The 23001-nt window shown below is 45.6% G+C and overlaps 2 protein-coding genes across 3 annotated transcripts in view; both read left to right on the plus strand.

The window, feature by feature from the left end:
• LOC134480140 (uncharacterized) overlaps positions 1-15304 on the plus strand; it is a 55793-nt gene extending 40489 nt beyond the window's left edge. The window contains exon 2 of the mRNA XM_063266368.1: positions 43-15304. The gene's annotated coding sequence lies outside the window, so the exon portion shown is untranslated. The remainder of the gene's footprint in view (positions 1-42) is intronic.
• Positions 1-23001, plus strand: part of Maml2 (mastermind-like transcriptional coactivator 2) — a 317444-nt gene that overhangs the window by 211800 nt on the left and 82643 nt on the right. For both annotated transcript variants that reach the window (XM_008765997.4, XM_039082226.2), the window contains exon 2: positions 15420-17024. In XM_008765997.4, coding sequence (XP_008764219.2) covers positions 15420-17024 — 1605 coding nt within the window. The remainder of the gene's footprint in view (positions 1-15419; positions 17025-23001) is intronic.

The raw sequence follows: 23001 nt of genomic DNA on the forward strand, positions 1-23001 counted from the left end.
GTGTGTGTGTGTGTGTGTGTGTGTGTGTGTGTGTGTGTGTAGGTCACACTGCACGGCAGAGAGGCATATGCATGTGTGTGCTTGTGCATGTGGAGGCAAAGGAAAACCTAACGTGCAATGCCTCAGGTGCAGCTCCAGGGTCTCACTGGTCCGGAGCTCGCTAATTAGACACGGCTGCTCCACAGACAGAGCTGGCGCTCGTAGCTAGTACCACCGTGCCCAGCTTTTTCACATATGTGCTGAGGATGAAATTTGGTCCTCAGGCCCACAGACTGAGCTCTTTGCTGACTGAACCATCTCCCCAGCGACTGCTGAAACTTTTATTAGGATCATATTTTGTCACATATATATAACCTTTCTCAAGGTTGCCAAAAGGAACGTATAACCATAATAGTAGCTGGTGCTGCTGGGAGATTTCTATGTACCAAAGGCTATTTAATAACTTTACATATATTAATTTAATTTTGCATTAAGTTTATGATAACTATGTAGTTATTTCTCCTTTTTGGAGATCCTAGGCATCGACCCTGGGACCTCAAGCACGCTAGTCCAACTTTCTATCTCTGAGCCACATCTGTGCGTTTTAAAGAGGAGAAACCAAGGTAGAGAACTGCAAGAATCCACCACAGGTTATGCTATGGATAAGGGAGCCCCGATTCACTGAGACAGCCATCCGTGGAGTACCACTCTACCGGTGCTATTTGTCCCTCTCCTTCCCTCTGTTTACTCACTCCTCAGAAAGACACTCAGAGGCTGCATACAGACAATAGCTGAATGGTGAAGTTAGGAAAAACCACAGTGTTTGCCCCAGTCTGATCACAGAACACTTTGAACACCAAACATGTGAGAGAGTTTTTACACACACACACACACACACACACACACACACACACACACACACCCCAACTGTATTTCTCTATTTTTCATTTCTGTAACAAGACACTCAAGGCTGGGTAATGTAGAAAGAAATGGAGTGGCGTATCCAGCTCACTTTTGGAGGCTGAACATTCAAGGTGGAGTGGAACTTAGCCAGCAGTAAAAGCTAGGCTTTCTCTCTCCATCACAACCCCTTCCTAAGATTACCCAGAAGAACTACCTTAGTTTCTGTCTCAGCATCCCATTATCTCTTCGCACCAGAGCATTAGCTAACGGAGCAGAGCAAGTTTCCAACCCAAGGATCCTTAGATAAACATGGTACCAACCAAATCCACCTGGAGCTGACACCAGTCACCACAGGCTAAGCTCTCAGACCCACAAGGCTACCTCTCACCTCAGATGCCAGTCACAAGACTAAAATTGTGTGCTAGGTTTTGAGATGATCTGACTCTGAACTAGGGTTCTATTAATTTACTAGATAGAGTAGCTCATTAGAACCCAACAAGCATATATACAAACCTGTTATAGACGCTGTTATAGAGGGTGCTGATACACAAGCCGGATGGGAGTTCTCGGAGAGAAAGGGAGGGGAAATTCTAGCCTTCCCTGGCCTTGCCAACCTCTACGGATTACCCCAGTACTCGCTGACCGAACACTCTCTAGGTCCTGGCTGTCTGGTTCTTATGAACACTCCATTATGAATATGGAATTTATCAAATAATTAGCCACCTGTGTACATACAAGCCTGCAGCCCTTCTCCTCTTGCTGGAGGCTTGGCAGGGACTAGCTGTATCTTTATGGTATCACACTATCATACTTATGTTTATTAATATTCTATTATTTGCCACAGTGTGAACTGTAAATTTTATAGACATTGTCACAGTTGAGTGTCTGTTCATACATCTACCGAGTTGAAGTTTTTATCCTGGTTATGGATCAGGCGAACTAAGCAAAAGAGGGAATAAGCAAACTCCACCGTGTTGCCTCTCCATTGTCAGTGTTGAGGAGAGAAGAGTAAAGACTTGAATCCAGTCCCTGATGCCTTAGCTTGAGCTCTGAACCAGAACAGTAAATTGCCCCAGGGGCATCAGAAGACAAAATGATACTTTGCTGGGGGACTGAAAAAGACACAATAGCAAGTGTAACTACAAGATATTAAACGCACAAGGGAAGTCAAACATTGGCAGCGGGACTGAAAAGCAGAATGCTGGTCATACACCTGCTCTAGGAGGGAGACAGCTGTGTTTGCATTCCGTGTGTCAGGTGTGCACACCCACGTGCGCTGCTCCGACACTCTCCACTCTCAGGATCTCCCAGATCTCCCGGATATCTTCTATCTCTCTCTCTCTCTATCTCTCTCTCTCTCTCTCTCTCTCTCTCTCTCTCTCTCTCTCTCTCTCTCTCTCATCTGGCAGCCAGCAAATCCCAACAATAATCATCCTGTCTCTGCCCCTTACAGCACTGGGTTTACAGATGTGCACAGATGCATCTGGCTCTCTAAGCTCAGGTCTTCATGCTTGTGCAAGCTCCCTTCTCCACTGGGCATCTCCTCGCCCACCAGAGAGCTGTGGGCTGGGGTTGGATGCTAGCAAACCAAACACAGCAGTCAGGGAGCAGGACTCTGGTTTGATGAGGGATCTGGACAGGAGGCATTTTATCCTCCGGAAATGCAGCAAGTGGGTACAATGTTAATTACACAGGGAACAGCGGAGAAGTGTGTGTTCCCAGTGGCCTTAGTCCTCAGTTCACAAGGTGGAAGCTGGTGTGTTTGTGTGGTGGTGGTGGATGATGTACCTCCTGCCTCACTCACGTCTAAACGGCAAATACAGGCAACAGCTAGGGGACTTTTGAGGATCCTAAGATTCCCAAGTTGTACCCCAGATATGTTAAGCAGACCAAGGGACACACGGTGCAGTTTTCATTTAAGGAACGATGCAGAATGAGGTCTGAGGAGCTAGTTCGGTTCAATCACGTTCATCTTCAAAACACTTCATGGAGAAGCACTGTACTGTGTTCTTGTGTGGAGACAAGTTCAAGAAGCCCAGCAGCATCTGCTGACCCTCACTGTCCTCGCACTCCCGGCCTACTGCTTTGACACAGAAAATTGGTTTCATTTTCGCTCGTTAAAAAGATTTATTTTTCAATATAGGTGGTTTTAATTTTTTTTCTTTCCTCTTCAAAGAAGCTGGCCACACATGAAGAGCTAGACTCTGTCAGGTACAGAAATCAACTTCCATCCTGTAATTACCAGACTGAGGAGGTTACATCAAAGCTAGGGCATTTGTATCACCATAAGACAACATCTCAAAAAATACCTCTACTGCAGGCAGTACGGAGGCTTCGTTGTCTCTCATTTAATGTCGTTTAGATGATCAAGAAACACTTCCCATGAACACATGACAAGTAGTGTTTTCCCAGAAAAAGTTTGCATTTTTTTGGAAAACAAAGCGGCTTTCTATCTGCTCGTGGGTCTCATTTTCTGGTCTAAAAGACCTAACTTACCTGAAGTACAGATTTGGGGGTTTCGTTTGTTTGTTTCGATCATAACAAAGTACCTTTGCAAACCTCTTCATGTTTCATAGAACCAATTAGGCGACTCCCGCTCAGACGTGTCTTTGAAGTGAAAAGAAGCAGACTGGAGAGCTGAGGTCTCCGTCAGAACATCTGTCCCTATGGTTCAGTTCCTCCTCTCACTGACGCTTAGAACAGAGAAAACACATCAACACTCTACACTGAACTTGGATACAGTTGCTATAAGAAAAACATTTCTCCCAAACTTTCAAGAGGGTGACAACATCAATGCCAAGAAACATCAAAGGCGATGTTCGGAGCTCTCAGAGAGTGTGCCAACCTACCTTCTAAACACAGCCTTCCATTCTCACAGGATCCAGCTAACGATGAGCCTGGCCCTGAGGGTCCTAAAGAGCTTGTCTTGCCTCTGTATCTGGGTGATTGCTCCCAAACCAGTTTGCACATTACAATCGTCAGTTGTCCAAACACAGTTCCCATAGAAGGTTCATTTCCAGATTGTTCTTTGGCGCTGAGAGGAGAATGGTGGCGTTGTAATCTCGGGATCTCCCGTGCAATAGTCATGTAGACATGTAGAGACCTCTGCTGAGGCGAACAGGTCACAGTCTTGATCAGTAATGTTCGTCTTCCATAAAGGCTGTAGAAGAGCTGGGATAACTTGGAAAGTTAAAAGGGACACCAAAATAAATGTGTGTGCTTAGCTTTTTTTATTTATTCTATAAAAACATTAATTTGAATGCAATTGTTAGCTTGTTTTTGCCTTTGTTTTAATGGGAGGAGTTTCCTGCAAGCAGCAGGCACTGTCATAAAAAGGCTCCACACTAAGGATCTAAAGTGTGTCTGTGACCAAGTGTGGAAAGGTAAATTATAGGGATATCACTGAGTCCCCCTAAGTATTGGAAAGCTGGACACACACACACACACACACACACACACACACACACACACATGCCTGTCTATTCTCTCTTCCTGCCTTGCTGTCTGGGTCAGTTCCATTCTCCTACATCCTGTAGATGAGCCATGCTTTCTCCATCTCTTCCTGTGTGTCACTAAGGATGACTGTCTTAGGAGACATAGACAGGAGACCAGCTGTCTTAGTCACCGTTCTGTCGCTGTGAAGAGACGCCTTGATCAAGGAAACTCTTTTAAGGGAACGCATTTAACTGGTGCCTTGCTCGCAGTTTCAGGGGCTTAGTCCACTCACCATCACCTCAGAGAGCATGGCGGCAGTTAGGTGTGGTGCTGGAGAATAGCTAAGAGTTGCATCCTGACTTGGGGGGGGGGGAGCGCGTGGGAGAGAGCCTGGCATGGGCTTTTGAAACCTCAAAGAAATGACACATTTCCTTCAACAAGGTCACACCTCCTAATCCACTCCTTATAACTAAGCATTCAAACATATGAGCCTATGGGGTCCATTCTTCAAAAGCACCAGAGTAGCCAAGTCTCTCACCTCAAATACTCATGACTATAGGGCAGGAGGAGTCCTTGTCTTAATTATCCATTGCTAAACGAGTAGTTAAAGCACTCAGCTTGAGCCCACTGTCCACCTTGATCCTTTCTACTGGGGCTGACTAAGTGGAATGTTCTAGATTGAGAACATTTCACCCTGGAATGTGGGGTGTGGTTAACAAGGGCAGAGATACATAATGACCACACACTTCAGTCTGCTTTATAAGCAATATGCATTCAGTTCAGGAAAATGAGAAAATACTGGCATGTGAGCGAAGAGAAAAGAAAACCCCTTCTACCATCAGAATGTCATTCAGCATCTCAAAGTTTCCTATAAGTGTTTTTTTTGTTGTTGTTGTTGTTGTTTTTGTTTTTTGTTTTTTGTTTTTTTTTCTTTTTGCTTTAAACACTCTTCTCCCTGGCAGTTCTTTAAGTCACACTAAAGAGAATATGCACTGGTCAAAAAAATAGCTGTGTCCTCTAAGTCGTTCCCTATGAGTTATTTTATAACATGAGAGACAGACATTAAAAAAATGGAAGTTACTTAGTAGAGTTATTTGAAATGACAAATATTGTAAAGGAAATCGGCAAGGAATTGCGGACAGACTGCCCTTAGATGAGGCAGTCCTGAGGAAGACCTCTGCTGGGGGTCCACCCTCAGAGATGAAAGGAGAAAGAGCTGGCTATGGCAAGAGAGGGGAGTCCTGGGAGGAAGTGCATAGCAAGGGGAAGGGGATGGATGCAGAGAACCTAAAGTGAAATGATTGTTTCCATTCTTAGAATTAAACAGAAAAGAGGTGGAGGGCAGAAGGGGACAGGGAAGGGAGGAACCACAAAGGAGAATGGAGGAGGAAGGGAGAGGAAGGAGGGAGAGGAAATGGGAGGAAGGCAAAGGTTGTATGTTGTTCTGAATAGGACACACCTTTTGTTGCTGCATAAGTCAAGAAGACATGAGGTAGGAGGTCAGGGCCTTGGAATGTTCTGAGAGCGGAGAAAATTTGAAAAAGGGGTGGGGTGGGGTGTGTGATGTAGAGCCAGGAACTGGGAAGGGAAGGACTTTTAAGACCTACTGTCATCCCCTAAGCTACTAAGAGCAGAGGACTGGTGTGACGCTAAGAGAGGCTTTGATACTGTGTTTTGAAAACATGGAATATATCAATAGCCACACTTTAGCCCCAAACAATGAACAGACAATACTGGTTCTCTCCAGTTTGGGGATGTTTGCCGACACTTTGGAACAGGTATAATTCCCACCAAAGCAGCAGCAGCTTCTTGAAGCATCTGTGCTTTCTCTTCTTCTCCGAAACCTTTCGGCTGTACCATAGCAGGTAACCGCTCTACACCTGGACAAGAAACACTACCAGCCAGTGAGGCTTCCAAAGGCAGGCTTCGTTCATGAACCTAGGCAGAGAAGATGCCCTATGCACTGCCAACTGGATGCCCAATAACATTAATGACCAATTAGTCAGTGAGCGTTTCCCTGGGCTAGAGCTGGGGTGGGTTAGCAGAGTCATGAGAAGCTTGTCTCCTGTTGACTTTTGAAATCATACTGAAGAAAAAAACTCGCATACCTGAACCAGTTGCCAAGAACAATACAAGGCAGAAAGTGCTAAAAGCATCATAGCAGAGCCAACGAGTTGAAGGGGAAGCAGGATGCTGTGAGCTAGCCTTGAAGAGAACCCTGTGGAGCTGGACCCCAAGTGAAGTGGGAGAGAGCAGTGTTATGATTAATGATGTTTAATGCACTGTGCATTCTGCTGAGACGGACATTTAGAGCTTTAGGAGCACAGCCAGCATGTTAGACATAGCATTTACTTTGGATTCACTTCGATATATTTTGGGCAAAAAGTGAGTCACGGATAAAGTATTTCATGCACAAAGCAGCTATTCTTTTTTTTTTCTTCGGGCCTTTATAGACTGTTGTGTTCTTTTCTGTGTTCAACACAGCGGGTCCATCTCTGAAAGGCTCCTGTAAGTCAAGTCCTTGCAGGGATTACAGGGACGAGCCGGGATGACTGAGGATATCGTTATCATGGACTGGATCTGAAATGACATTATTTAATGTAGTAGGTGACTACGTGGGAAAGATATCTACTTCGAATATCTTAAAATTAATCTTAAAGTTAGCGTACAAAATAGCATGTCTCATGAGAGTTTTACATACAGAAACCTATATGTATAAATATGTGTGTATGTGTGTGTGTGTGTGTGTGTGTGTGTGTGTGTGTGTGTGTGTGTGTGCATATACTGAAATCCTGTCTTGGAGCTTGAATCTTAAGGGCCAAAGTTATGGACAGAATTTCCAGGCACATCTGGTATGCTTTCCCCACCTGGTCTAGCAACAGCAAAGCCTTCAACCAACACAAACCCCACAGTCTTTCTTAAAAGAGTGAAAGTCCGTGTCTAAAATTCGCACAGAAAGTGTGCCTTGTTGCTCCTGTACATTCCTCCTGGCACGGAGTCGGTCACAATGAGCCTCCGCCTTGTGTGCCAGCTTGGGATCAGCGCAGAGGTGTGCCATTGCCATGAGCCCATCGCCGCATTCCCTGCAGTTTTGCCTCATTTTGGTAATGTTCATCTTCCTCTTGGCTCCAGTTCTCAGGGCTTCACACGTGTGTGGATGTGCGCTGGGCGTGAAAAAGCTCCCCCAGCTACAGACTTCTTGTCAGTTGACACTTAGTGCCTAAAAGGGTCAGTGTCCTGGGGACTGAGACAAGCACATGGCTATTTTTGGAAGCAATTCAGCCACAGCAAGCATCACGGCAAGCACATGCACAGTGAAGGCCTGGACCCAAGGCCCACGCTTAGAGAACGTACAGTCAGGTTGGACATAATCAATCCAGCAACGTTAAGCCACAAAAAGTCCATAGTTCTATAAGGCCAAAGAAGGAAAGGGAGCTTCATAATCTGTGGAAAAGGACCCAAACCTCCAGTTTCTTCTCTCTTTCAGCAAAGGATCTTGCTGATGATAAACTTGGAAGTGACACTTGCAAGAGGAAATGTAAACCAGGGGGAATTGCTCTCGCCTTGAGAGTTGTGATTAGCTCCAATGTATTGTTCCAAGATCCCAAACGCTTCACTGGAATAACCAATGAGAAGTCATATGTGATCGTTTGGGCCAGTCTCTTTCTAGATCATCCCTAATTTCTAGCAACAACCACATCTCTAATGGGCTGTAAGGGAAGCTCACAGATGGTGGGACCCAGATAAGCAAAACACACACACACACACACACACACACACACACACACACACACACACACCTCCAGGCAGCTACAGATTCAGATTTCGATCTTGCATGCATGCCTGGTTGAGAGGACAGGAATCTACTTGGGGGTACTGTGGCCTATGGAATGAATTGTTACCTTTGTGAGGTACATCCCTTGTTTCTAAGGCAGCACAGGAGACAAAGGGTACATTTAGTTTGTGGGAAAGGATGGGGGCAGGGGAAGAAACAGAAACCAGAGGATTGTGCAACCATGGCGCTTTCAAATCCCTCCAGGAAGTTTATGTTTCAAGGCCTTTGGAAGAGTAGGGCACAGCTGTTTAAAACAGAGCTGTTTACTGATGGGCCACAGTCCCCCATAAGCGCTCTTGGTACCACCACTGCAGCTCCAAGAATGACAGGTCACTGCTTGTAGACTCTATCTAGCCTAAGCAGGCTTGTGCCTACCCCAGCAGAGGCCATATGTCTCAAAAGGCAAGGGACGTTCAGAGAGGACTGAGAAACGGGGATGGGGGATTGAAGAGCCTGCTGGATCTTAACAGAAGAAAGTCAGGATTCTCATGTAAACCAGACTAGACTTGTTGTGTGGAAGGCCACACTGCAAAGAAGCCCTTCAGATGACCAGCCAGTGTGTGTACTCAGTACAGCATCTCACAACCAGCATAGCAATTTTGAATTTCTTGTGAAAAATTCAAGGTGCCCTTGGCAGTATCTCCTTTAAGCCTTGAGTGACAGGACAGGATGTGGCTTAGAGCTTTCTCTATGTAGTTAATAAATCCATTCACTGGTGAAGTGACCTCTTGTCTCTTCTCTCTCGGATAATGAAGCTTCGAGACTGACATGTGATTTCCCCATGAACCTCTAACCAATGATGGCACCATTCTTTCCCTGCAGTCCATCCTAAAGAGTTCCCAGATGTCCTTACCCTGGACGTGCTGGGCATCTTCATCCTGCAGCTCTTTCTTCCCGACTGCCTCTGCACACTGTGTCCAGAACAGTGCAGACGAGACATGGTAAAGGCCAAAAGGCAACTACGTCAACAATCAGGAGGCAGAGTGCAGGCCAAGTTGGCCTGTGCTGGCACACTGCTTCCTGGCATCGCTAGCTTCTGTTTCAGAAGGGAGTCTCAGTGAGTAGGCAGGTATTAACCTCACACTCCCCTGCCTCAGCCTCCAGGGTGCACTGCGACACCTATGTAATAGTAATTCCAGGAGAAGATTCCGTGAGACTCTTCAGTGGAATCTCAGTCCAGAAAGCACACAGGCCTGGGGTTGGCCCTCAGGAGCGGGGCCCTTGCTCAGCATGCACAGGTCAACCTGTTCTACCATCAGCAATACCAGGAAGGGAGAAGGGGAAAGAGAATGGGGGAGATGGGCATTCATTTTGCCATTTTTATCTAATGACAGCCTTTCATGATTATTTTTTTCTTATTTTAAAGAACACTTTCTTTCCTGAAGAAAAAAATTAAAATTTCACTTTGCAACAGGTTTGCATAAAGTTCTTATAATCTATATGGTCAGAGGCTCCTCTCCTGGGTGATTTTAGATTCTGTCAAGTTTACAATGAATGCTAATAATCATGATATACAAAAACATTCATACAGCTGCAAAGCTTACTGTTCTCTTCCATAGTCAAATGAATTAACACGTTTTAGTGGGCATTAGGGCTATGGTGACCCTGTGTACTGAATCTATCAGCCCTCAGTAGCAGATGCATCTTGGAAATGCTTCGTCCAACTTGTCAACATAATGAACTGCTTTCTAGAACCTGTTGTCATCTCTGCACCTCGGGACATGCTTCCCCTCCCCTGTCCCATGCCACCCAAGTTAGCAGAAGGTACAGCCAGGTAGCTCTCAGTTTCTCTATTCTGACCTCTACCCTTCTCCATTTAAAGCCACACCCTCACTACAGGTCACCCACTTCTCAGTCACATTTTCTTAGGTCTTGATTCTCCTTTTGGCAAATTGGCAAACTCTTTCACATTGAGGTTTTAATGATGATGTCCATCTGTTCTCATCCGTGTCTGACTGGAACTGTTTAGAGGCTCCATATCATAATTCAAACCCATGTGTCTGGAGGAAGAATCTTACTCCAGCAATAGAAGCTCTTTAAAGAGCTTTGAGTGTCATTTAGATTGTAGGATCCCAGTAGTTCAATCCATGTCTACTACATCTGTGTGTTTGATGGGGTGATATGGCTATGGTTAGAAACTTCTAGAAGATGGGATACAGCCTATTTCCAACACAATCTCTCCAGAAATCTGTCAATAGTGTCATGCCTCCTAAGGTTTGGAGTGTGTATGCGTGTGTGCATGCATGCATGAGTGTGTAGAAATGAACCTGGCTGTCTGCATGCTACATGCTCACTCTACCATGAGCAGCATCCCTAACCCTCAGTGGGGTTCTAATGGCATTTCTCTGTCTCCATGGAGCTACACGTCTCCTTTTCTATTCCCATCTTGAGGTATCTTCAGCTATGGTTAGTGGCTACCATCAATTCCCGCTCTCCTGGTGTTTACTATTCTCTAGGCTTGGGCAGGAAATGACCCCAAAGATAATCTTTTTGTAGAGCACAGAAGTGAAATCTCTAGGCTACACTGGCAAAGTGAGTCGATGTGAGGAACAGCTCTAGGTGTCTGACCCCTCAGTATCCATATATAGGTGGTATTTATCTCTGACTCCTCCGAGGAAGCACTTGCTTGAGCTCCTGGCTTCATTGCTGACTGAATGTGTGATCTAGTCACAATATTACACAGTCTTTAAACTCACCTTTGTCATCTAGAAGAGGGAAAGTGTGCAATGCGAAAGAACAGCGATGTGTGTTGTTTGGAAGAGTTGGAGCACTAAGATTTATTTACCTAGAGGAAGAGCTTGCTCAGCTCAAGGCCTGGTACTTAGGCCCTGAGTAAATGACGGGTAGTGTTGTAATTTCCAGAACCAGTGTATCAATTGTTCCTTCTGGGCCTGCTTCTGCAACCCTGGTGGCCCACAGAGAACGTACGGGATGGGCTGCATCCCACATCAAGTGCAGGCCTAGAGAAGAGTAGCTGGAGAATCTGGCAGAACGAGTTTTTAGTAGGTTTCTGTTTTTTGCTTTTTCAAAGCAGTAGAAAATAAATCAAAGGTGAAAACTAGCCTAGAAAAGAATTATTCCATTGTTCTTTACAAGGGGAGGACCCTTCACATGCTGCCTGTGGCTGAAGTAAGTCACGAGCCACGTGGCCGATTCTGCTCCTGCCTCTTTGCTACCCTAGGACAGACAAGGGACACCTGGGGTCTCTGCTGGTGACAGGCTGTCATTTTTCTGGGAGCAAAGAAGACAGAGAGCAGAGAAAGGGATGGGGAAGCCCCACCCTTGGCTGAATTCTGTTCATAACTGATTGGACATCTGGAGGACGGGGTCAGATTGCTTGGTTAGTAACAGGAGTCTCATCCACACTAACTTGAGCAGTCAGGAGGTCACTATAAAGACGCTCCAGAGTATCAAAGCCTGCAGAGTGACACAGAGATCTCTCCACTCTGCTTCTGCCTCTCTAAAACTTATGTCTGCTGTGCCTGTACAGCTAGCTCCCAGGTTCGGTAAATCACTACCCAGCTAGCCTTGTGCCTCTGACCTCACTTCCCACAAGGCTACAGTTTTAATGGGAGATCCCCCGGCCCAGCATGGGTCACGTTGCTCTCATGCTAGAGTCAGCCATTGTGATAGGGTCACACTTGCTCCACCAGCACCTCACCTCCATCACAGTCACATGCCACCTGTGTGTGGCTGGAACAGATTTTGATGAGCAACATGACAAGGAATGCAGTTCACATTCAGTCCTGCACTGTGACGTTCCCAATTCTACCACGTTTTTCCTGAGGTCTAAGGAAGCCCTGAGCTCGCTGCCACTGGCCGTCTTCCTGCCAGGTAAACCTTGATCCTAGACTGACTGGCTGAAACATAACAGGATGGAAATGGTTGGCTTTGGGCCCACCCAGACCTACACTTAATAGCTGTTTGACCTGGAAAAGTGTTAGCCCTAAGAGCCTTGTTCCCTGGTCTGCAAACTGCATGCCTAATGTATATCTAATGAGCTGTTAGGCAGATGCAGGGCAATAAAGTTATCGTGTTTTAAATCCCTGGCATAGAACGTATATACACTACTATGAATTCCCTTTGCTTGATTCAGAGATATTCAAAAGAAAGGGAAGGGAGAGGAGAAATAAGACTTTCTGAAAAGCATTTCGACCTCAGCTACTTCACAATTACCTTGAGTAGACATTAAATCATTAGGGTCTGTGGGCAGAGCCGTGGAGGCCACAGCGTGGTGGAGACAGCTCTTGCCTTAGAGATGAAGCAGCTATTGGCTCAGGGAACCAATGATGAACGCTTTATTCTTTTGAAACATTTATTGGTATGGCTGCATGGTCGTTCAAAAGTTCAGTCTGTTCACTTGGGCACTGTGACCCGCACAGATATGTTGCTGTGGAGATGCACAAAACATACACAGAACATGTGCAAAACAGAAAGCCGTGGACTTTCTTATAAACTATAGTTGTAGAGTTATACTGTGAACATTGTGAGAAATTTTTATATGACTTGTCTAGCTCCATCCCATGAGACTTTTTCAGTTTGGGAAATGGAGGCTCAAACAAGCCTGGTAAATTGTCGGTCACAGCATTGCAATGCAAGCTTGGCTCAGCCTGATCCCAGCACCTTTTCTCATAACACATATGCAGTACTGTTTTTCAACAACTTGGTTTTGTTACAAGATCTAATGAGTGTAGTTGGTCTGAATAAGGCAACTTTCACATAGGCTCGTGTGTTTGAATGCTTGGTTCCTGGTTAATGGAAGTGTTTGGGAAGGATCAAGAGGTGTGGCCTTGTTGGAAGACGTGTGCTACTTAGTAGTAATCTTTTAGGTTTCAAAAGCCCATTCCAGTCACCTCCCTTCTCTCTCTCTCTCTCTCTCTCCTGCAACTCCTGGCTGCCTTCAGATCAGGATCCAAAGCTCTCAGCACCATGTCTGCTTCCCACTATGATGATAATGGACTAACCCCCTGAAACTATAAGCAAACCCCCAAATAAATGCTTTCTTTTATAAGAGTTGCTATGGTCATGGTGTCTCTTCACAACTGTAGAGCATTCACAAAGATAGAAACAGAAGAAAAAGGTCTCCAAGGAAACCTGCGCTTTGACTGTCTCATTTAATAAGTCCTGCCCACATAGCACTGTCCCTCCAGCATGAGGGGACCAAGGATAGCAAGCGCCCAGACATCCTAGATCTTAAGTGAGGAAGAGGATCTGCAAACAACCTGGATGTGGCAAAAGGCAGCGACGTTTCCTGTCATCTGAGCCATCACAGGCCCAATGCAGAGATGGGGTTACAGAAGACAGAGATGGGGTTATAGAGGACAGAGAGCTGTTCTAACCTATTTAGAGGACGCCAAAGAGGGTAAGGTTGAACCTGGGAAGAAATATTAAAGAAGATAGAAATTTCGGGCTTCCTTAAATTTGTTGGTGTTCCCAACTTGGTCAAAGTGTGAGCACACTGAGTATGTAGCTACCCTAGCATTTTATGTGCACGCACATGAGACATTTTTCTTTATTCCAGTTTTTAAAAAAGTCATAACTCCTTACATGTTAGAAGAATTTTTCCCCTATTAACCAATCATGGAGATTAATCAATCAGGGGGATTGCTGTAACCTTGAAATTAATTTCATTTTCTCCTGTGTATTCCATTATATTCCAGGCTAGGTCTCACTGGGGGAGCAGATATTTAAACTTGATGCTGAAGGCAGAAGCTGTAACCTAGTTGGTAGAATGCTCACCTAATATGCTGGGTTAGATCCCCAGCACCATATAAACTAGGCATGGTGCTAGATACCTGTAACCACAGCTACTAAGCAGGTCAAAGCATGTATTAGTCAGGGTTCTCTAGAGTAACAGCACTTACAGGTGGTCTCTATATAGTAAGGGAATTGGCTGATGACTCACGGTCTGAGTCCAACTCCCCAGCAATGATCTGCGGCAGCTGTGTGGAAGTCCAAGCAGTGGCTCAGTCCCACAAGGCAGGCAGGTGAAGACGAGAGAATCTTCCTTCTTCCAATGTCCTTACGTAGGTCTCCAGCAGGTGTGTCCCAGACTAAAGGTGGGTACCACAACACCTGGATCTGGGACTTGCTTTGTCCCAGATGACCTTGAACTCAGAGATCTCCTTGTCTTAGATTCTTGGGATTCATAGCCACTATGCCTCAAGATCTCCATGCCACGATCCAGGTCAGAGACAATACAAATAGCAAACACATTTGTAAATTTGCAATGGGGCAATGTCCCTTGGGAACATTCTTTTAGTATCTCAACTTAAATACCAATTGATGTTAAAGAAATTGTTAGACAAATGTGTTATTAACAAAATATGACAGAAGCATTCATAGTACTTCATAATCCTCATTTCTGCAACTGGTTCCATGGCCTTAGCTGGTATTTATAACCACCTTCCTCTACTACCCATTCTGTATTTGCTCCACCCTCTGCAAGGTCTTGGCTCTTTTCCTGGAGGAGTGACCCACACCTTCATTCCTGATGGATCTGCATCCCTCGCCATCCTGCTTGGATTAGGCTGTTGTAGTTTCTTATTGACTTCAATCACAGGACATGGCAGTACCAAGAGATGTCCTAAGGGATCTCCTGCACTCCAGACATAATCCTTCTTACCTCCATTGTGAAAAGGCAATCCAATTTCCCCATGGTAATCCGGATCTATCACCCCTCCTAACACTGTTATTCCTTTCTTAGCCTGTTCATTTAAGGACATTAGAAGCCCAAAATAACCAGGGGGAAGTCCGAGCTTCCAGTTCAATGGAATGTTTGTTGTGGCTCCTGGTAGGAACACTCCTCTCTCTAGAACCAAGGTACCCTTAGGTACATAGAAACTTTGAAACCAACCTGGTATAATAAGATCCTGCCTCCAAAACAACAGAAAAATAATCAAGTTGATTTTTTTTAATTAAAGGTTTAAAAGTTGAGCTTAGAAGCCATAAAGACGTCTCGGGGGTTAAGAGCACTGGCTACTCTCCAGGAGGACCTAGATTCAATTTTCAGCACCATCATGTGACTCACAACCAGCATTGACCCCAGTTCCAGGGCATCTGATGCCCTCTTCTGGCCTCCTTTGATATAAGCCATTCAGGTGGTACACAGACATACATGAAAGAAAGGCACCCGTATACATAAAATAAAAATGAATAATACCTTTACAATGACTTTTAAAAATTAAGTATAGCATTGCTCTTGTTTAAAGGTACAATTAGATCGGAATCTTAAACATGTCTGTTTTGTTTCCTTTCTGTCCTTCAGCTCCAGGGCTCTTTAAAAAGAAAACAAATAGTCAACCTGTCTCCTGCCAACAGCAAGAGGCCCAATGGCTTCCCTGACAGCTCATTTCTTGACATCAAAAGGATCAGAGTTGGGGAGAACTTTTCGACGGGTCAGGGGTCCCTCCCGGTGAATAATGGACAAAGTCATATGATGCCAGGGCCCTTGCCCATGAATCAAGCACCCCTGAGGAAGACTAATGCTCTACCACCTTCTGCACATTCTCCTGGCAACAACTTGTTTAACATGGGTTTAAAAGAGGTGAAGAAAGAACCTGGGGAGACCCTGTCTTGCAGTAAGCACATGGATGACCAACTGACGCAGGAGAGTGTTTTTACTAACAGGTTTGGGGATGACCCTGGAGATCAACTGATGGACCCTGAGCTGCAGGAACTGTTCAATGAACTGACCAACATATCAGTGCCTCCCATGAGTGACCTGGAGCTGGAGAACATGATCAATGCTACCATTAAGCAGGACGACCCGTTTGGCATTGACTTGGGTCAGCAGAGCCAGAGGAGCACACCAAGACCCTCCCTGCCCATGGACAAGATCATTATCAAAAGCGAATATTCACCCGGCTTGACACCAGGCTCTCCCCAGCTGAGGCCCCCATCAGCTGGCCCTGCATTTTCCTTGGCCAACTCTGCACTCTCCACTTCTTCCCCAATCCCCACAGTTCCCCAGAGTCAGCCTCAGCTTCAGACAGTATCAGGAGCAAGCAGGGCCCCGCCAAGCTGGCAAGAAGTGTCCCATGCTCAACAGCTCAAGCAGATAGCTGCAAACCGCCAGCAGCATGTACGGATGCAGCAGCAGCAGCAGCAGCAGCAGCAGCAACAACAGCAGCAGCAGCAGCCACCTCCCAGCTGGCCAGCCTTGCAGTCCTCTGCTGGGCCATCCCCAGGGGCATTTGTACAGGAAAAAATCCCCAGCCCTTCCTTTGGCCAGCAACCATTCAGCCCACAGGGATCGCCCATGCCTGGGGTGACTGGCAGTAGCAACCAGTCCAAAGCAGCGGGCAATTACACGTACAAGGCCAGCCCCTCCGCCCAGACGGGACACCTGGATGTGCTTCTGCATCAAAAGCCCCAGGATCTCAGTCGCGGCTTTATTAACAACCCACACCCGACCTTGGAGCCCCGGCATGGCAACACCAAGCCTTTGTTTCATTTTAACTCAGATCAAGCAAACCAGCAGATGCCTTCCCAGAGCAAGCCTTCTCTCCTGCATTACACCCAGCAGCAGCAGCCGCAGCTGCAGCCGCAGTCGCAGCAGCAGCAGCAACAGCAACAGCAGCAGCAGCAGCAGCAGCAACAGCAGCAAGGCTCACTGGCAGCTCAGCAGCAGCAGCAGGCACAGAGTTCACTGGCAGCTCAGCAGCAACAACAGCAGCAGCAACAGCAGCAGCAGCAGCAGCAGCAGCAGCAGCAGCAGCAGCAGCAGCAACCATCCCAACCCACCCAAGCTTTATCAAGCCAGCCTTTGCTAAGGTCACCCTTGCCACTTCAGCAAAAGATCATGCTTCAGAAAATGCAGAATCAGTCCATTGCTGGCCTGGGATATCAAGTCACTCAACAGCACAGACAGGTAAGGACTCCAATACTTCACCCCAGAGCTCTCACAGCGATTAGTTTGGTAATTGTGCTTTGAATACTCTTATGCTTTTGGTGAGACATGATTAATACCAGAAACCCAGTTGTCCTGGTGGGCTCACAGGGGCTCTATTCTCTTGGTACACGTAGAGCAAGCGCTAATGGGTCCTTGTACACTGTCATTGCTTTTGGGTTGTGTAATGACCAGTGGTTCTTGCCTTGGTGATATATCCAGTTGTCAGTCATATCCTGATATGCTTGGTGTTCATTCGTCCAACCAGAAAATCAGATTGATATGCATTGGGTTCGCGCTACCGTGAAGACATTGTGGTTATGGTTGCACATTGGAATAAGGCTAGAGGTGATACTGAGAGCGGCCTCCGATGTGACTAACTGTTGTGTTTAGTTCTCAGCCACCTTGAAGGATCTCACTTGACTCCATGCTCTCAATCTGTTCATCAGCCCAATATCTGCAGACACCATCTAGAGGCAGGGTCAAGCACTCTAATACTACACAAGCAATGGCAGGCAGACTCAAAGGTCTTCCCCAGTGAGTGGAAATCAGGAGTGACTTCCATAAAATGATACGACTGGGAAAGATAAGCATGAATATAGCAGACTAATTACTACTAATAAAAATAAATCCACGGCTGTTTTATGCCTTCTGGTTTTACATTAAATAGAGGTTTAATTTTAACCTGGCAAGCAGGGTCAAGAAATGTATTATTCTTACAAAACACATACTGCAGAGTAAGAGCTGATCCCTGGGAAACTTGACAGAGGAACCTCTTTCTGGAAGAAAGGAAAGAAGGAAGGGAGGAAGGGAGGGAGGGAGGAAGGAAGGGAGGGAGGGAGGAAGGGAAGGAAGGAAGGGAGGGAGGGAGGAAGGAAGGGAGGAAGGGAGGAAGGGAAGGAAGGAAGGAAGGAAGGGAGGGAGGGAGGGAGGGAGGGAGGGAGGGAGGGAGGGAGAGAGGAAGGAAGGGAGGGAGGGAGGGAGGAAGGGAGGAAGGAAAGAAGGAAGGGAGGGAGGGAGGGAGGGAGGGAGGATGTTTGAATATTACATTGTTCATGTTGTTGGTAGGTGTGTGTCACCATAGGAGAGCAAGCTGTGAGGTAGAGGATGGAATGCCACAGAGTGACAGCCAGAGACGTAAAAACCTCTCAGCACCCCGTGTGTGTGTGTGTGTGTGTGTGTGTGTGTGTGTGTGTGTGTGTGTGCACATATGCATTCTAATTATGAGAGATGGAGGGGATTTGGGTAGACAAGTATACATTTTACAACATTAATATGACATAATAATCATATAGTCTGTTTATAAAATAAAAAAATTTAGATGACTTAAAAAATACATCATAAAACGTCCTTCCAATGACACATGTAAGCATTTTTTTCTGGGCGAGCACGGGTTCAAATTCTCTCTGGATACTCCTTGCTGTGCCTTTTCAAGCAACTTTCTGAAGCTCTCTCAGTTGGTCCTTCAAGCTAAGAGTAGATCACGGGTGGTAAAACGGGATCTGCTGGGTTTTTGGATTTGTACAGAGAATGGAGCAAGGCAATTCCCAATCCAGACTACATCATAAGTGAGGATTCTTCAGATTCTCATAGAAAGTGCCATAAATAATCAAAATGTTCCCTTTAACAGTGCAAGCGCTTGTGGAAAGGAAGCTTGAGATTTATACACGGGATGTGAGTTCTAACATGTAAATAGTGCTGCAGACATAAAAGAGTACTGCGACACACGTGTAGCAGGTCAGTCTCTCTGACCTAGATTTACAACCGTGGAAACAAGCAACAGTGAGATAGTAATAAATACATGTACCGATGACTTACTCTACAGAGAGGACCACCAACAATGAGATACTAACAAATACAGAGGCGAACACTAGCAGCAAACCACTGAACTGATAACAGGGACCCCGTTGGAGGAATTAGAGAAAGGACTGAAGGAGCTGAAGGGGTATGCAACCCCACAAGAACAACAATGCCAACCAACCAGAGCTCCCAGGGACTAAACCACTATCCAAAGACTGTACATGGACAGACCCATGGCTCCAGCTGCATATGTAGCAGAGGATGGCCTTGTTGGGCACTAATGGGAGGAGAAGCCCTTGGTCCTGCCAAGGTTGGACACCCCTCCCCCAGTGTAGGGGAATGTCGGGATGGGGAGGCAGGAAGGGGGGATGGTTGTAGAGGGTGGGATGGTTAGGGAGGGGGAACACCCTTAAAGAAGAAGGGGAGGGGAATGGGATAGAGGGCTTATGGATAGGAAACCAGGAAAGGGAATAACATTTGAAATGTAAATAAAAATATCATATATATATATCATGTACTGATATATATATCATGTACTGATGACTTACTCTACAAAGAGTCTGACTTCCATCTCTTTGACTTGAAGTACATCATTGAATTCTTATAAGGGAATCTGTCCTATCATACAGGTCAGAGAACTGAGGCACAGACAAGTTTCAACATCTTCCAAAACTCAAGTGATCAAAGCAGAGCTGGGAGTCTGAGGCAGCTTCAGAGTTGCACGATCAACCCCTAGGAAATAGAGCTCATGGGCAGGGTTTCCTAGGAAGTGAATGCCACAGCAGATCATTGTAAGGACTGTCAAGGAACTTTTTCCTAGTATTAATCCCTAGTAAAACAATCTGTATAGAATGTTAAGGTCTTTGTGGGACAGAATGTTTCTGACTTCTAGCCTTCAGAGCTGTTAACAAAAGGACTTTTTAAAAATCTGTGCCACCCTTGAGCTTCCTGATGATAAATACTGTGCGCCTAAGAAAATACCCATTTCACAGGGGAAATGTAACTATGGCGCTCCCACCCCCAGCATCCTTCATCCTATGTCTAGACCCACTGCTGGTACCATGGGCTGCACACGTATCTGGATCTTTATCCCAGCTTCTAGAACTCAAGCCCATCAATGTATGCCGATCACTAAATCAGAAAACACCTCCCAGTGGTCGAGACCATTTCCACCTATCGCAATGAGTATGCCAAGAAAGCGTTCATCTTTTAACAGCAGCCTTAAGAAGTGGCTGGCAGGCTGAGAGCACTTCAGGCTACAGGTCTCTTATACGCAGCAGCCAATGCCTTTCTATGGAATGGTTCATCCCAACGTATTGGCTTATCAGCACTCAAATGTTTTTTTATTTCCAAAAGATATTCCCTGTTGAACTAAAAATGCATTCTTTTTCAAAGCCATATGGCCAGATGCCTGAAAGTGTGAATATTTCTGTCCTAACATTGGATCTAAGCAACTCAAATGGATTCTATATTTGGTTTAGAATTCTCCATGTCTGAAACTCCTAGGAGGGAATTCAGCCAGTGAATGGATGGTTTGTTGTGACTGAAACACAGATTTATACATTCCCCCTTAGTAGAAAGCCAAGTTCCTCAATCAAATCTTAAGAGCTCAACTCACTCCCCACACCTAGCCAAGAGGATCCTTCATTTCAACCATTGCTGTCAATCAAGCAAATACCCGGCTCTCCTTCCCACCTTCTTAGGGTAATTGCCTTAAATCCGAACACCCAGAAAATTGTTTTCAAGATGCAGCAAACACTGGCGAGGAAATCAGCTTAGCTCTCATATTCCGTCAATAGTTCTAAACATTATTAGCCAATGAAGGTACAGACAAGGATAGAAATTTTGTACCGGATAAAACTCTTTTCTTAATGGAAAAAAATCATCTTGAATTCAAAGTTTGCTAGAATATAACACCTAAGCCTATGCTGGAGGCTGCAAGTTACTGAAGGATCATCAAACTGGGCCAGCAGCAGGAACTGGGTTAATGGATGAGACGGGGTTAGAGAAGGAAGAGATTTAAAAAGCCGACAGCCTAGGAAAGCTAGGAAGCAATCAGTATAGAGACCAGAGGAGGAGACGAGCCTACGGCCAAAGGGGAGGAAAGGGCATGAAATCTAGACAGAAGGCAGGAGAGAAGCTACATGATTACTTCCAACGGCCTGTGGCCATTTGGTGGCTTCAGTTATGACGTTCCTTGGCTACATCTTGCCAAGAAGGAAAAGGTTGATACAGGCCAGTAATGGGCTATCAGCGCGAGACCAGAACATTGACGTTTTCATTTTCATTTCATCTTTGAAATTTACAAAAGCGATTGGTTTTAATACTTCATGAAGTGAATGCTTAGACCAAGACACAAAATGAATTTTTATCTGTAATTCTGAGCAAGTGCTTTAAACTCTCAGAGTTTCAGAAGAATTTACTGCCTTGCCTTCTCCAAATCCATGGACATCTTCAGTCTCCTGGTCTGTCCCACCAGAAGTCCAGAGACAAAACTTCCAGGTTAAACTCAGATCTGCTTCAGTCTGAACGTTGGCACTACCTTGATTTTATGTATTCATGAATTCAAAAAATGCGGAATGCCTACTGTGTGCCAGGCACAGTTCTGGGTGTGATGCTAGAGAAAGGACGGCGTGTAGAGATGGTCAGTGGTGGTGCACGCCTTTAGCCCCAGCATGTGGGAGACAGAGGCAGGCAGACCTGAGTTCAAGGCCAGCCTGGTCTACAGAGCAAGGTTCAGGACAGCCAGGCTACACAGAAGAAACACCAAGAAAAAAACAAAGTCTAGAGTCAGTAACTCTGAACTTCTGTTTTGCTTTTTTAAAACTAAATAATCAAGTAAAATTTTAAAGGAGCTATTCTGTCATAGTACAGATATATCCCGCTCTGGTTGCTAGGTTCCTTGTGAGGTTCATGAGCCACATCTCAAATAAAGATGACAAAAGAGCAGTTGTGTGTGCATGTGTGGGATATGTGTGCCAGTGTGCGTGCACTCAGAGGCCAGGGGTCAATCCCTGGTGTTTTCCCTCAGGCACTGTCCTGCCCTAGGCTGGCTTGCAGGAAAGCCTGAGGGGCCCACCTGTCACCACTTCCACAACACTAGTATTCCAAGCACTTTTGCTCTGGGATTCGAACTCAAGTCCTGGTGCTGGCACAGCAAAGCCTTTACCAACTGAACTGTCTCCTCGGCACACAGTGTAATTTTTAATGCAAAGATTGTGAATAAAATAAGCTCGTCTTTTTGCTTCATGCATCAGGACTTAAGAATCTGTTCACTCCCAGTTTTACAATAAGAAAAACTATAATTGAATTCATCAACTCATGTAGTGAACATGTGTCAAGCACCTACAGCACATGAGAAACTGGGGGTTAAAGATTAGAGGACCCTCTGAGCATGCACTAAGCCTAAATTCCCAGGACAGCATGGTCCTCCCCATCGGTGAGCTTTTGGAAGAAGGCTGAATAGCTACCAGCTTCATAGATTCTCCCTGGACGTATGCACCGCTTCATCCTGACCCCTCATACTCCTGCATGACTCAAAGTACAAGTATGTGCCTAAGCCACCAGGGTTCTTCTTAAACATGCTAGTCTACCCATCGACAGAGCAAGGTCTATCTGTGGAGTACCCCATTTCCACCCAGTTTTATTACATTATTCTGGCATTTTTGCTCAGGGCAAACAGAGTGTATTAGCACAGAACACCAACTCCTATATGCACTGATAAGGAAATAAACACCATAGTAGGGAAGGATGTCAGCCTTGACTCACTCATGATATGCCAAGCCCAACTCCACAGTCAGGGAAATGGCGTCATTCTTCTCTTTCGGAGGCCCCTGTGAATGGCATGCATCCACAGGAATGGTTAATGCATTAGGGGGTCATTCAGCCTGTTGAACACCAAGTTCTGAACTTGGAAAAGAAAGGGTGCAGGGTTAAGACATAGATTTGATCCTAAAGATGCAGATGCAAAAGGGTTAGTGGAAAACCTGACAGATACGTCAGTGCGATGTGCATTCATGAAGCAGCACGTATTCCAAATAGGTTTGCCTTTTCTAATGAATGGTCAGCTGTTATTTATTTGTTAGAAGGGCTTCTCGGTTTCTTTTGGTGAAATCCAAAGAAATAAAAAAAAGGAACATACATATAATATATATTCAGA

Source organism: Rattus norvegicus, chromosome 8, assembly GCF_036323735.1.
Source record: "Rattus norvegicus strain BN/NHsdMcwi chromosome 8, GRCr8, whole genome shotgun sequence".
Taxonomy (NCBI): Eukaryota; Metazoa; Chordata; class Mammalia; order Rodentia; family Muridae; genus Rattus; species Rattus norvegicus.